The sequence below is a fragment of the Carya illinoinensis genome, chromosome 9 (genome assembly GCF_018687715.1).
Source record: "Carya illinoinensis cultivar Pawnee chromosome 9, C.illinoinensisPawnee_v1, whole genome shotgun sequence".
Lineage (NCBI taxonomy): Eukaryota > Viridiplantae > Streptophyta > Magnoliopsida > Fagales > Juglandaceae > Carya > Carya illinoinensis.
The window spans coordinates 34,379,025-34,391,947 of NC_056760.1; the positions used below are offsets into that span (position 1 = coordinate 34,379,025).

Genomic DNA, 12,923 nt, shown 5'->3' on the forward strand with positions numbered 1-12,923 from the left:
TGATATTAACCACTAAACTGTTAACAGCTTCTAGCAGCAAGCAGCATCCTCCATTACTAATTTACCATGTCAACTTGACACAGAGGAGAGAGAGTGTTCCAAAGAAATAATAAACTAAACATTTGTTTTATCTACAGTTACAAGTAAATTTGACTTTAATTTTGGCTATACTGTAGTTAAAACTTGGTTTTTTTAATTATTTATTTATACCTTTTTCCCATTGCCCATTTCCTCGACTTTTCCCTTTTCCGTTTTTTTTTTTTTTTTTTTTTTGGGGGGGGGGGGGGGTGTTAAGAAATAAGAATGAAGAGAAAAACATAAGTGGCAAAGGCTAGTAATTAATCAGTTGATCATGTAGTCAATTACCATTTTGAAGGGAAAAAGTTGAGGAGCCTATAATAGTAAACTACGGAGGATGAAATCAAAGTTCCAGAGTGAACAAAAAAAATGCTGAAGCTTCACATACTGTGGTCAATTGCGATAATTTACAAAAACAAGAAAATCGAAGTTCACATAACATAAATTGATCTTCTTCACATCTTCTTCTACCTCCAAAACTCCATCCACCTCCTGTTTAAGGCAATTGGTCCCCACATCACCTGGAGAGGCTATAGTTTTGAGGGTAGCCAAGCTGCTCCGTCTCCCAGCTTGACTTTGAAGCAACTCCTTCATGACAGGGGACATACTCCTATGACAAGGAACAAGAAAGAAAACATAAGATACTAAGTAATTGTTCCTAGAAACAACTTGGTCCTAGAAACAATAAATTATTGTCCTCAATCTATAGAAGTGAAGCTGAATGTTATGAAAAATAAAGCAACTTATCAAGATGTAAAAAGAAAAGTAACCAAGAGAGTTCTTTTGCTTTAGGTACCTCCAATTTCTTCACCAACTCCTTTGGTGATGGTGCGGATACAATTATTTGGCGAGCACTGGGACTAACAAATCCTTCTTCCACTGCTTTGTCAATAAATGAAAGCAGCGAATTATAATATCCGTCAACATTCAGTAATCCCACCTGCAAATTGTGAAAATGTTTCAGTCATCTGAATAAGCATATTGGAAAAAAAATTAAGCAGTTTTAGAAGGATGTTAACAACAAAGCTACCACAGATTAAAGGAGTTAAGTTCATCGAAGTAGGCAGAAAATGCACAAACGTATAATACCGGTTTATCGTGAATTCCAAGTTGAGCCCAGGTTATCACTTCAAGTAGCTCTTCCAGAGTTCCATAGCCACCTACATGGAACACCACATGAACTTCTACTAAGACAAATATGTAGGGCAAATCATCACTTCTACTAAGAAGTGCCCATTTGGAATATCTTTGAATGTTAATGATGCCCATTACGACGATTTCAGAGACATTAATAGCTATTTTCTTTGATTCGAAAGGGGAAAGAATCAACAATTGTGTAATCCTCAGTATTACCCCAAAGAAAAAAATGTTTAAGCTTCACCTTCAAACAGCTCATTTGAATTTCGAAGACCGCTTTTACTAGTTCTATTTTGATGGACATGGTTTTTTATTCATCCATTACTCATGAGCCTAATTAAGCCTGTACGTTTTTTCAACTCTAGTATTTACTGTTCCTATTCTATGTTAAAAAATAAAAAAAAGATGCATAATCGTAAAACACCCTCATTATCTCAAGGGAGTGTTCTAGTCCTCGTTTCCACTATCTCCTAGGCAAAAGGTGTCCCCACTTGGTGGGAAAAAAAGAAAAAAGAAAAAATAGGTGGGGGTGTTGGAAGGTGGGGTTTCCCAAGCTAGAAAAAATGACTCTTATGCCCTACCTGACCTCCTCCATTTTCACCTGCTGTATTTTCAGGCTCAGGAGTCGAGATGGATGATTAAGTTTTTAAAGGGTAAGCATCATTCCCTGTTAGGTGCAGGTACTAGTTGGCGAAACTATTCGGTGCAAGTGTTTCTTCGTGTCCTTTTCAATTTTACTGTACATGGCAGATAAAACTTTTTGCACAGTAAGAGCACAGGCTATGGGACTGATTAGAGAAACAAAGGATATTAACCACAGAAGCAGGGTTCCTCAGAAGCTTATAATTTTCAGTGTAAGATGTGGACGGGTCAATGATCAGGGTTTGAAACTCATAATGGGTCTTGGGGTTTGTGAGGGAAAGCTGAGAAATTTATGATAATTCAGGCTCCATCCAATTGCTTTCACACCATTTATCAATACCATATACAGCTGCATAAATCGACAGCCACAATAGGGAAATCTCGCGCAATTTTGACATCTTCTTGTGAAGATCTCATTTTTCCACTCAACATAGCCTTAACATTAGACTGTGCGCGCTTCAGTAACGGTTTAGATTGAGGATAAATAAAGTCATCCCTTCTATCACCTAATACCTAATACGTCTAATCTGGGAATTAAAAGATTAAGCCTTAGTGATCTAACATAACAGAAGCATTGGCCTGGGAAACGAACCTAATTGTTCTCTCCCCCTCTAACATCTGTTTTTAATTTGAAAGAAAAGTAAACCATAAAGGCTGCAACTTTTTAAGGGGAAACATAAGCCAAATCATATGACTATGGGAACCTTTTTGACTTATGATTAGGAGACTATCAGTATCAGCTGTTCCTTTCCTTATTTCAGAGATAGTTTCTCGAGTACAATAAGCAACTGAGAGATCGGATCATCAAACAAAGAGGGGGGGACTTCAGAAATTCTCTAAAGGACCAAAACATGAACATGGTCAATCTTAAATGCTAAAATTAGCAAATTAAAGCCCTGTAAGACCTGAACTTTTCTTGACTTGAAATCATAGCGTAAATAGAGAACTTTGCGGGGCTTATACTAACCAGGTAAGGCAATAAAGGCATCTGAATGCCTAGCCATCTCTGCCTTCCTTTGGTGCATATCTGCCACTGTCTTTAATTCCCCCACTGTTTCACCAGTGAGCTGCGAAAACAAGAGTCCCAGAAAAAAAAAATATATAAATTCTAGAAATTAAATTTCAGAGATAGAGAGAGATGTATTTGGAGTTTTGTGCAGTGATGCAATGATGTGTGTTGCAGGAATGGTGGACTTTCAACCCAGACACTCCCTAGCCAGTAATTTTAATATCTCATCATGCGGTGATAAAAAGAATTCGAACGTTAGAAGCAGACAAAGAAGAAAAACACAAGAAAATATTCATTGCTCAACTGATCATATAAAGTTGATATAGTAAAAAAGAACCCAGAGAGAACAGCAACAGAGTCAGAGATATATACACAAAGGTCGGCAGTGTGAACAGAAGAAGTATTATTATGGATAAGTCTGCCATTACCAAGCATTCCTAACTTAAAAAATCTTGAGAACCATGGATAACGTAATACAAAGTACATCTTAAAAATAAAAGAAGGACAAAAATAATAAATTTCAGACAAGACAAACCAATTGATTTAAAGATAAAAGAAAGAAGCTAAGAGCAAAAGATGATACTTAAAAGGAAAGGAAGTCTTAAGGGTAAGGCGAAAAAGAAATACTAAATAATAGAACTTTAAAAAAACAAGAAAAGGTTCAAGACTTTTCTTCTAGCTCATGTAGCAGACATACCTCTCGAGGCATGAGCGTCTTGGGGATAACCCTGCGGAGAGACAATAACATGACAAAAAAATCAGTTGCAATGGAGAACAAAACCGAGAATAACATCATCACCAGTTCACTGATTTTGTTTCTTAAACTATAATTCCCGTTATTCTTTCAGATGTGAGGATGAGCAAAAGAATAACAGACTCACCCAATAACATGACGACCACCGTTGTGAACCGCCTGTGAAACCAAACCCATTAAACCTATGCTGCCTCCTCCATAGACCAGATCAATGTTCCTCACGACCTTTGAGAAACCATAAACAAATCAGCAAAAAGATACAGATGAGCAAAAAAAGCAGGTTTTTTTTTCCTATATGTAGGTATATCATATATGGAACTCAGAAATGTATTCATGATGAACCCATTTAAAAGTAATTCTTTCTTTGTTTTTGGAGTACACCGCTTTTTGAGAACTCCAGAGAGAGAAACAAGGATGGGAAGGGGTTCTACATGCTCATTCAGCATGAGAGTACTATTTTAGTACATTTGGCTCTCATCTTTTTAGCCGTATAAGGAACAGAAAGAGGTACAGAGGATAAGGTTAAATAAAAAGAGTGACAGATAAATTTGGGAAAATGAAAGCAACCACGTATCTTGCACATTCACGGAAACATGGCACTAACTTTTCCATCTTTAGGAGAGCATATTTTAAATGTTGTTAGAGTTTCCTCATAAAGACATGACAGAGAGAGACGGAGACAGAAACAGAGACAGAGAGGTTGAGAGCAGTTGAATAAATTACCCAACAGACAAACCCAAGAAAGAAGATGAGCCTCATGTTTAAGAAATCAATCAAAATTTCAAAAATATAAAAGCCTACGAACCAAGTTACAAACAAGTTATAAACATGATGAGCGTAGCCGCTAAAAACAATGCAGAAACAAAGTCATTTCCTGAAAACTCCACAAATCAACAAAACCCATAATAAGAGGAAATCAAGCCAATATTTCCCAATGACACAGGTGCAAGACGCCTGCCAAAAGTAACATAACGAAATCAGAAGGGAAAAGAAAGGAAACCATGAATACCAATTCCTTGCCAAGCTCAATGGCGGCATCTTGATAGCTACTCTTCTTGCCTTGGCTACTCCCACAGAACACACAAATCGTCTTGAACTTTGATTGCCTCATCTCACTCTCTACTTCCATTGCTTCCCCTCTCCTTCTCTTTTTGTTTTATTGCTTTCCCTACTCTCTTAAAGTCCTTCCGTATTTTCTTCTCGCTCTGGTTCTTGTTGGGTTACAAAGTGGGGTCCCTCTTAGAAAGAAGAAACTCCCTCCTCTGCTTTTCTCTGTCTCTTTGCTTCCTAACCTATAGAAGTATATCAGAGAACTGTAAGAGTAAGAAAGGAGACTCTTTACTCTCTCCAGTGTGTCATGCTCATGCCTCTATATGTAAACCTCCTCCACACGTGACTATCTATGTTTGCACGCTCTCACCACTCACTCACACATACAATTTGTATTGGCACGCGTGGACCACTTATTTTTATGTCACTCCCTCTCTACTTATTTCTTTATTATTATTTGAAGAAGAACACAACCCATATGAGATCCCCATAATAAAAAATAATATTTTAAGAAAAATAAGGTTGTTTATTGACGTCTCGGATATATCACTAATGCAGTGGAAATCTTTTACATTAGCTAGCTGCATAAAAAAGTATTAGGAATTATTTAAACAGTAAGATGAAATGAGATAATTGTAAATAAAAATTTAAAGTAAAATAAAATAATATTAAAATATTATTTTTTAATATTTTTATTATTTTAAAATTTGAAAAGGTTTAATTATTTATTATATTTTATATAAAAATTTAAAAAAGTTATAATGATGAGATGAAATAAGAATATTTTTTAATCCAAACAGCCCTTTAGTATTTCAATTTATTCAATAAGAATAATAACTCCGACAACTATAATATATTTACGTACTGACTTGTAAGTAGTATAATTCATATTTTAAAGAAAGAAACTACAAAATAAGGCATAAATTCATAGGGATTTTTTATTTTTATTTTTTTTAATGGAGTTTATCTAGGCTCTTATCATGTATATTCTTTCACACATAAACTCATAAGAGAGTAATTTGTTTTCACTAATTAAAATTAATCCCCATTTCAAAAGTTATGTATAGATCATAATTTGTTCTCTCTAAATGTATAATAGAGCATCATTATCCAATGGACTTGTTCTCTTTTTTTGCAGGCAAACAAAAATAACATTGTTTGAACAATACAACTTTACAACACACCCGATAAAGCTTTTATATATATATATATATATATATATATATATAAAAGGAATGCTATACATCATTCCACACTACATACTTTATATATTAAAATATTATTTTTTATTTTTTTATTTTTTATTTCATTTTATTCTTATTAAATTAATTGAATTATTCTTTTTATCAACCACACACTACATATTTATTATAGAAAAAATAAAAAAAAAATTAAAATAAATGTGGTGTGTGAAGTGTGAGGATGACAAGAAGAATTTATATATATATATATATATATAACATGATTTGAATTGAAAAAGAAAATTTTAAAAATTTAAAAATCAAATATTACCATATTAATGATGTGGATGAAATGTTCTACATGACAACCTACAAACAGAAAGAACTCTTTTTAAATTTTTTTTTTCTCTTCATAAATTATTTTAATATTCTTATAAACTTTTACATAATGAAATTCGAATTCAAATTGAGCTTTGGGTATCAAACCTCCGTAACTAACCATCATTATTTTGAATAGACATATATTTATATACCTAAATTCCAAATACCGTTATATTAGCATTAAAACGCCTAAACCTTTTAACTGTGCATGAAAGACAATTTCATTAGGTGTGTTATCCGTACGTACCGACTTGTAAATAGAAATTTTATATTTTGATTAAAGGATAACCGATTATAATGAGAATTTCAAAAAAAAAATGATAAGCTTACAGCTCTTTTAATTTACAACTATGTTACAGTTCTATTGATGAATGGTAGTTTTGTAACAATTAAAATGATTTTTAATGAAATAATACAATTACATTATAAACTGCTTAATTATAAGATGAGTCATTAAATTAATTTGCCCCTTATGCTTTTTAGGCCACATGATGGGCATCCACCTTCTAATATTATATCAGTAGCATTAGATAATTTAAGTCTTAAGGAAGGAGGAAAATGTGCGTATGAACGAAAGAGGTAGCAGTGCTTTTTTATTTTATTTATTTTATTTTTATTTTATTTTATTTTAAGAGCTAGCAGTGGACATGTTGATCGCTGCATGCAGTAAGTTTGTATTTGAAGGAGATCATGTCCACTTCCACTAACTCTAATCAACGTTTATTTATGAGAAATCGTAAGATAATAAGCAAATAGAGATGATCAGAATCAAACATACATATCAAATGTTTAATTGGTATAAGTATCCGAACAGTACGCGCATGTCATGCATGCATTGTGCAGCGCAAGGAAGTTATAATCATGTTCACTTCAAATCTTGAAGATTTATCGTTAGACATGGGGACTATAGTCCCATTAATGGCACCTTTTGATGTTTGGTGAACAGAGTTGCGTGCGATGGTGCATGGACTCAGCTCCTGTGGCCTTAATTAGCAATATATATATGATCGAGACTCTCAGACTCAGTACACGCTTATTTAAAAAGAACATTAATCTTCTAATCCTGCAAATCAACAATCAAAGATGCTTCTAGTACTGGGGTCATTTATGTTGCTTGGATCAGATGTCCCGAACAAGGTATATTGGTGATCTTCTTCACCCTAGAATGGAAAAATAAAAGAAAAAACTACTTGAAAAATAGAAACTCTAAGCCTTGCTGTGGCATGCAGGATAGGGAGATCGAAGATCAAGAGGGGCATGCAGGATAGGGAGATCGAAGATCAAGAGGGGCATGCTTGGGAAGAGGGAGGTGGCTAGGGAGGAATGGGTCCATAGAAAAAGTTGCAGTACTGTTGCCCTATATATGAATAATATTACTGCTAGCTTGTGAAACTGGCATTCTCAAATAATTAATTAATAAATGAATTTTCATTTCCTTTTTATTAATATTTATTTTCAAAATTACAATTTAACTGATGAGCAAAGTATGGGTAAAATTATACACAAGATTCAGATAGGTAGGTGCCAGTGGTGATAATTTAGAGCACTGTGCATTGATGATTGAACGAAGAACATTAGTGGGTTATGGCCTATCACCCTGTACCCTCATCCACCTTCCCTTAGTCGACACACTTGTTGTATCCATAGGAAACATTTAATTTTTATTTCACGCGGCCCCCTCCCTTCCCCATATCCCCTCTTTCACCTCTACAACTCCAACTCCAAGCATGCTGTCCCCAACTCTAATTGCATTGCCCCTCTCCTCCACCTGCACCCACTCATCCTTCTCCAATAAACCAAGCCCTTTCTTTATTACTTTCAACCATTTTTCTATGACCCCATTTGCCATTTTCTTATCATTTCTTCTGGGCTAGCTGCTGCTGCTTGCTATAATTATTAACTTAGGGTTATATTCTATTGTTATTTACAATGCCAGGATTGCAGGAACTAAACCCTAACCTTAAACTAATGTGTATTAATCTATTGTTTTTGACACCCCCTGGCCTCCTCCTAATCCCCATAATTGGCCTTTTCTGATTGTTTTCTTTTTCTCTGCTATTCTCTTTTGCTTGTCTGCTTTCTGTCCATGCCCTATGTTTAGAGATTATAAACCCATAATTACTATTCTTAGATAGGGGATTGAGCGCGTACTAATATATTATTTCTTAACTCTTACATGCTTGCATGCGCATTTTGACTCGTGTTTTTGCGTGTTTTTTGAGTGTGTGTGTTCGAGGGCATTAATATGTAGGCTAATCCGTACAGTTCTTGTGCCTTGTTATAAATAGAAATATTCCTTTAGCCCTGTAAATATAGAAATAGCTGATTTAATTAACAAAAAAAGATCAGGAGAAAATTGGGTAATTTTTTGGCATCAATATGTTTTCGAGTTCTATAATTAAATATAAATTGTATGGATTTTACGTGGGAGAGAGATACACATGAAGTGAGTAAGACAACATTTATTAGCATATATGATAAAAATAAAATAAAATCATGCGAGTAAAATGAAATATTATCGGGCTTACTTTATATGTTTATCTCTTTCTTAAACTCATAAATTTAAATGATAACATCATGAGAATTAAATATTCATATAGATATTCTGATGGAATTACTTTATGTGTGTATCTCTCTCTTAAAACTCATAAATTTAAACGATAACATCATGAGGATTAGATATTCATATGAATATTCGGATGGAATCATTTCCAAGCCTTCCTTCCATCAAAAGTGCAGAAGAGTCAACCAACAATCCATAGTTAGATCAATCCCTCTTTCTTTTGCCTTCAAAAGGGCATTACAAGGAAACCGGTTGATGACAATATGTACTGCCTATCCTTTTTGACTTCCAAAATAAATGACGGACTGCACTTTTTGCAAAATATATGAAGCTACTGTAGCGCCAATGTCAAATATTCGATCAATAAAGAAGAAACATGAGCAAACAAAACCCTGTAAGTACTGTATGTATACGTCAGTCTATCCACATACATATATATATATATATATATATATAACCTTGTTAGGTCATGACAGCTTATATAACATTTTAGACTAACAAAATTAGATATAGTCTTAGGATATAAAAGTATTGCATACTCCATTTGAATAAATATGAGAGCCACACTCAAAAAATTAATTTTTATACATGAATCTCAAATTGTCTATTTTTTTTACATGAAATAGTGTGCGGGACTTGCATATATATATATATCTTAAGACTATACAAATCATTTAATCTCATTATAATTTTAATTTCTATAGTAAGCCAGCTTATATTAACAAACTAAAGAATGAAATCTATATTATTTATATAGATTTTGTACGTGCCCTAAACTATCAAGACTCACCCGGCCGGCCAAACATTGGATCCTTAAATTATTAAACGTTACAACATCCTACGTACACTACTCTTTGTTTGGATCTCAGCTAGCTAGCTAGGGTGGTATATATATATTTTTTTCGAGTTTTGATAATTTGAGATGTAAAGTGTAAAATGCCTGCCAGTTGGTTGAGATCATGAAAAGTTCCATAACTTGAAAGATTCTGCTAGAAAGTTTGGGTAAATCGACAGACTTACAAATTGCTGGCATAGATTTTTTGTGGCCTTTAGAATTAGTGTCTCATGCTCTCACCATAAAGAGATCGAATGTCTCACCAAGACCAAAATGGCATGGTCGTGAAATTAAGACTAAATTAAGTTAAATGTAACGTCCTTATTATGATCAAGAAGTCATGCACGTCATATGCTATTGTACATATATATCACTAAACCTTTTTTTTTTTTTCTTACTAGCACATATAGGTAAAAGGAACACATGAATGTCTACGGCCTTCCCTTTTCCTTTCGAGCTAGCGCTGTTGAACCGCACCAAACTCCCACACAATCCTTTAAGTTTTATTTTGTCAAGGAAGACTGTTATTAATTAAGTTAATGCATGGATCGCTGCAATCATTCCCATGGACATTACCACAAATTAGGAGGAGAGACAGCCAGAAAACTTTTATAATTCCCTCAATGCAATGCAGTCTGCATGTTTGTGGTATGGTCTTTATTATGTGCTTGCGGGATATTTCCATGAAACTTAATTTGTTTGCTTCTTGCACCCAACAAGAAGTGACATGCGTCACCATTACCCAATTGGCCAATATTTTTGCTTATTCAAGATGTTGCAACTCCTTTTTTATCTTTCTTTGCACTGTCTCAGAAAGATGGTGCAAGAGAAGAGTGGCTTTGTCCAACCCCCACAAATAAAAAAAGATAAAAATTAAACAAACAAAAAGTGAACAAAACTTTTTCTCATGGGATTTCAAGCTATTGAAATGATTCATTTGCTTCTTTTTGACTTCATCCGGACCAATAAAACCCACAGCTTTAACTACCAATCAAAGTAAAACCAAATCATGTTGGCTTTTTTGTTTTCAAAAGCATTGGTAATCGCCTTGCAGCAAATGTTGTCGTTGATGGTAAAGAAGTTCCATGTGGGTTGTTGACCAGCAGTTATAAATTAAAGAAAACCTATTTATTATTTAATATAAATATTTAGATCAAAATCACTTATTTTGAAACATTTCTCTTATGTTGGAAAACAATAGAATAGAAGAAATCAATTAAGCCATTAGCTGCATACGTATAATTATGATATCTCATATTGATTGATAAGGGGTAATTAAGGGTATCATATTGTATATAATGAGATCCTATATTGCTTGAAAAAAAATTGGTCGGTTTCAATGGGTGGGACTTCATGAATTGTAGGTAATATTATTGACTGTTCATTTTGAAATATAGGTCCAAATAACCCCTAGAGGTTGGTTCAAGTGGTAAAAGCTTTGGATTTGGGGTATGCTCTCCTTAGGTCTAAAGTTTAAATCTCATTGGATGTAAATAATCTCTAAAGGTCATTGGACTGGGAGATTTTTCCTTTAAATTATTCGAAATGTACTTGCAGGAAATTTTTTACTGTGGGTCTGTGTACCCTTGGGATTAGTCAAGACGTTGTTCTTGGACACCCAGGGCCAATTTAAAAAAAAAAAAAGTATAGGTCCAAATATGGTTTAGGCCTCGATATCTTGGAGCATTACATAAATATATATATATCTGTATTCCCGATTTAATTGTTGTTCGAAAACATTCACATCTTTTTGAATACTTTAAATCTAATGTACGTAATTTACAAAAGTATAAATCCTATCAATTATAATGTTTGTAGAACCTGTAGAACTTTGAGCAGACCAATTTAATAATTGGATATACAAATGTTTAATACATGTTCGGTAAACTATGATCAAGTACAGGCCGGACAGTAAAAAATGAAAGACACAAATGATAAGAAATTACACAATTATTACCAAGGCAAATAAACATGCATGTCACCATTACTAATGTCCCCTGGTCCATCTATGCCATTATATATATCATGTACCATTTCACATGCAGAGTCTTTTCCACCAGACGAGGTACAATATTATTGGATGAGAAACAAATATTTTCACCAATATTTGTTAAAAATCCAACTTTTCAGATGAGAAAAAAGTAAATATTAATTGGAAAAAGATCATCAGTTTAATCTGATTTTCGTAGTAGATGAGCATATGCACAATAATATTTTAGGTTTTTAACAAATATTAAGGTTAATTTTCGAAAACTTCATTAATTTCTATGTACTTTCAATATTCTTAGAAGTTTGTTACTCATAATTATAACGATATTATGAAGAGTACTACTCTAATTTGCTAAATACTATTTACAAATTCAATAATAAAAAAAAAAAACTATATAACAAAAATCTGTGATCGAGCGCTCTTTCACATTAATTAATAATTAGTGGTCAAAATAGAAAATCTAGGATTAATTATCATATATATATATAATCAACGAATTCCTAATACGACTGATCAATATATATATATCAATAATATCTCAATCATGATATATAGATCATCATCTCGTCATGAATCTTTTTGATACTGAAACTCCTAAAAAATGCATATATATATATATATGAGAACTTCAATAGCTAGCTAGATATATAGAGTATTAATTATCCGACATGTGGCCGCCAGCCGATCATAGTGGCTCTTTGCATTTGTTCAACTTTTTCTAAGAAATTCATATGGCAAAAGATCAAGCTGGCCGGGGTGGTACCCTAAAAAAAGAAAAAAAAAGAAAAAGTGGGAAATCATGTAGAATTAAGGTATATGTTGACCAATCTTCCTGGATTGATTAGATGCCAAAAAAGAATCGGTAAAAGAATGTTTGGTTCAACTGCATATATATATATATATATATACACGTTCAGTACTGAGTCATGACAAGAGAAGTTGCATGATTTCTGTAGGTTATTCTGAGGGTGTCAATATTGATCATCAAGAATCTACGTGATTTTAATCACAACTAGATCAGGTACATTGACAGATCTGATCTGATCTTTGGGAGAAAGAGCTAGCTAGGTAAGCTAAGATCGATAAGAAGAAATGGATACGGTCCTAGTACTTATCGAATATCGAAGCTAAGCTTTGCTGGCATTCAAGAAGCATATATGCGAGAAAGATCGATGGTACGTACATATCTAGCTTCATATATAGTACGCGTACCGTGCTACTCGGGCAGAGAGATTTATCCGATAAAAATGACCCACAAGTACAAATTCATTTTTTTTTTCTTTTTCTTTTAATCATTTTTTAT

The 12,923-nt window shown here is 33.5% G+C and overlaps 1 protein-coding gene across 1 annotated transcript; it reads right to left on the minus strand.

The window, feature by feature from the left end:
* Positions 1 to 368: 368 nt before the first annotated feature.
* On the minus strand, positions 369 to 4,978 carry LOC122275427 (cytokinin riboside 5'-monophosphate phosphoribohydrolase LOG3). Its single transcript, XM_043084475.1, has 7 exons — positions 4,630 to 4,978; positions 3,748 to 3,845; positions 3,564 to 3,594; positions 2,825 to 2,924; positions 1,168 to 1,238; positions 875 to 1,018; positions 369 to 688 (listed from the first exon to the last, which is right to left on the minus strand). The coding sequence occupies exons 1-7, from the start codon at positions 4,747 to 4,749 to the stop codon at positions 596 to 598; spliced, it is 657 nt and encodes a 218-aa protein (XP_042940409.1). The 5' UTR covers positions 4,750 to 4,978; the 3' UTR covers positions 369 to 595.
* Positions 4,979 to 12,923: the final 7,945 nt, after the last annotated feature.

Excerpts from the sequence above, each read along its gene's own strand:
- LOC122275427 (XM_043084475.1), bottom strand. The coding sequence starts at position 4,749 with ATGGAAGTAGAGAGTGAGATGAGGCAATCAAAGTTCAAGACGATTTGT. Across the intron at positions 3,595-3,747 it reads GGTGGTCGTCATGTTATTGG|GGTTATCCCCAAGACGCTCA; the intron begins GTGAGTCTGTTA and ends GTCTCTCCGCAG. Across the intron at positions 2,925-3,563 it reads AGACGCTCATGCCTCGAGAG|CTCACTGGTGAAACAGTGGG; the intron begins GTATGTCTGCTA and ends TTGTTTTCGCAG.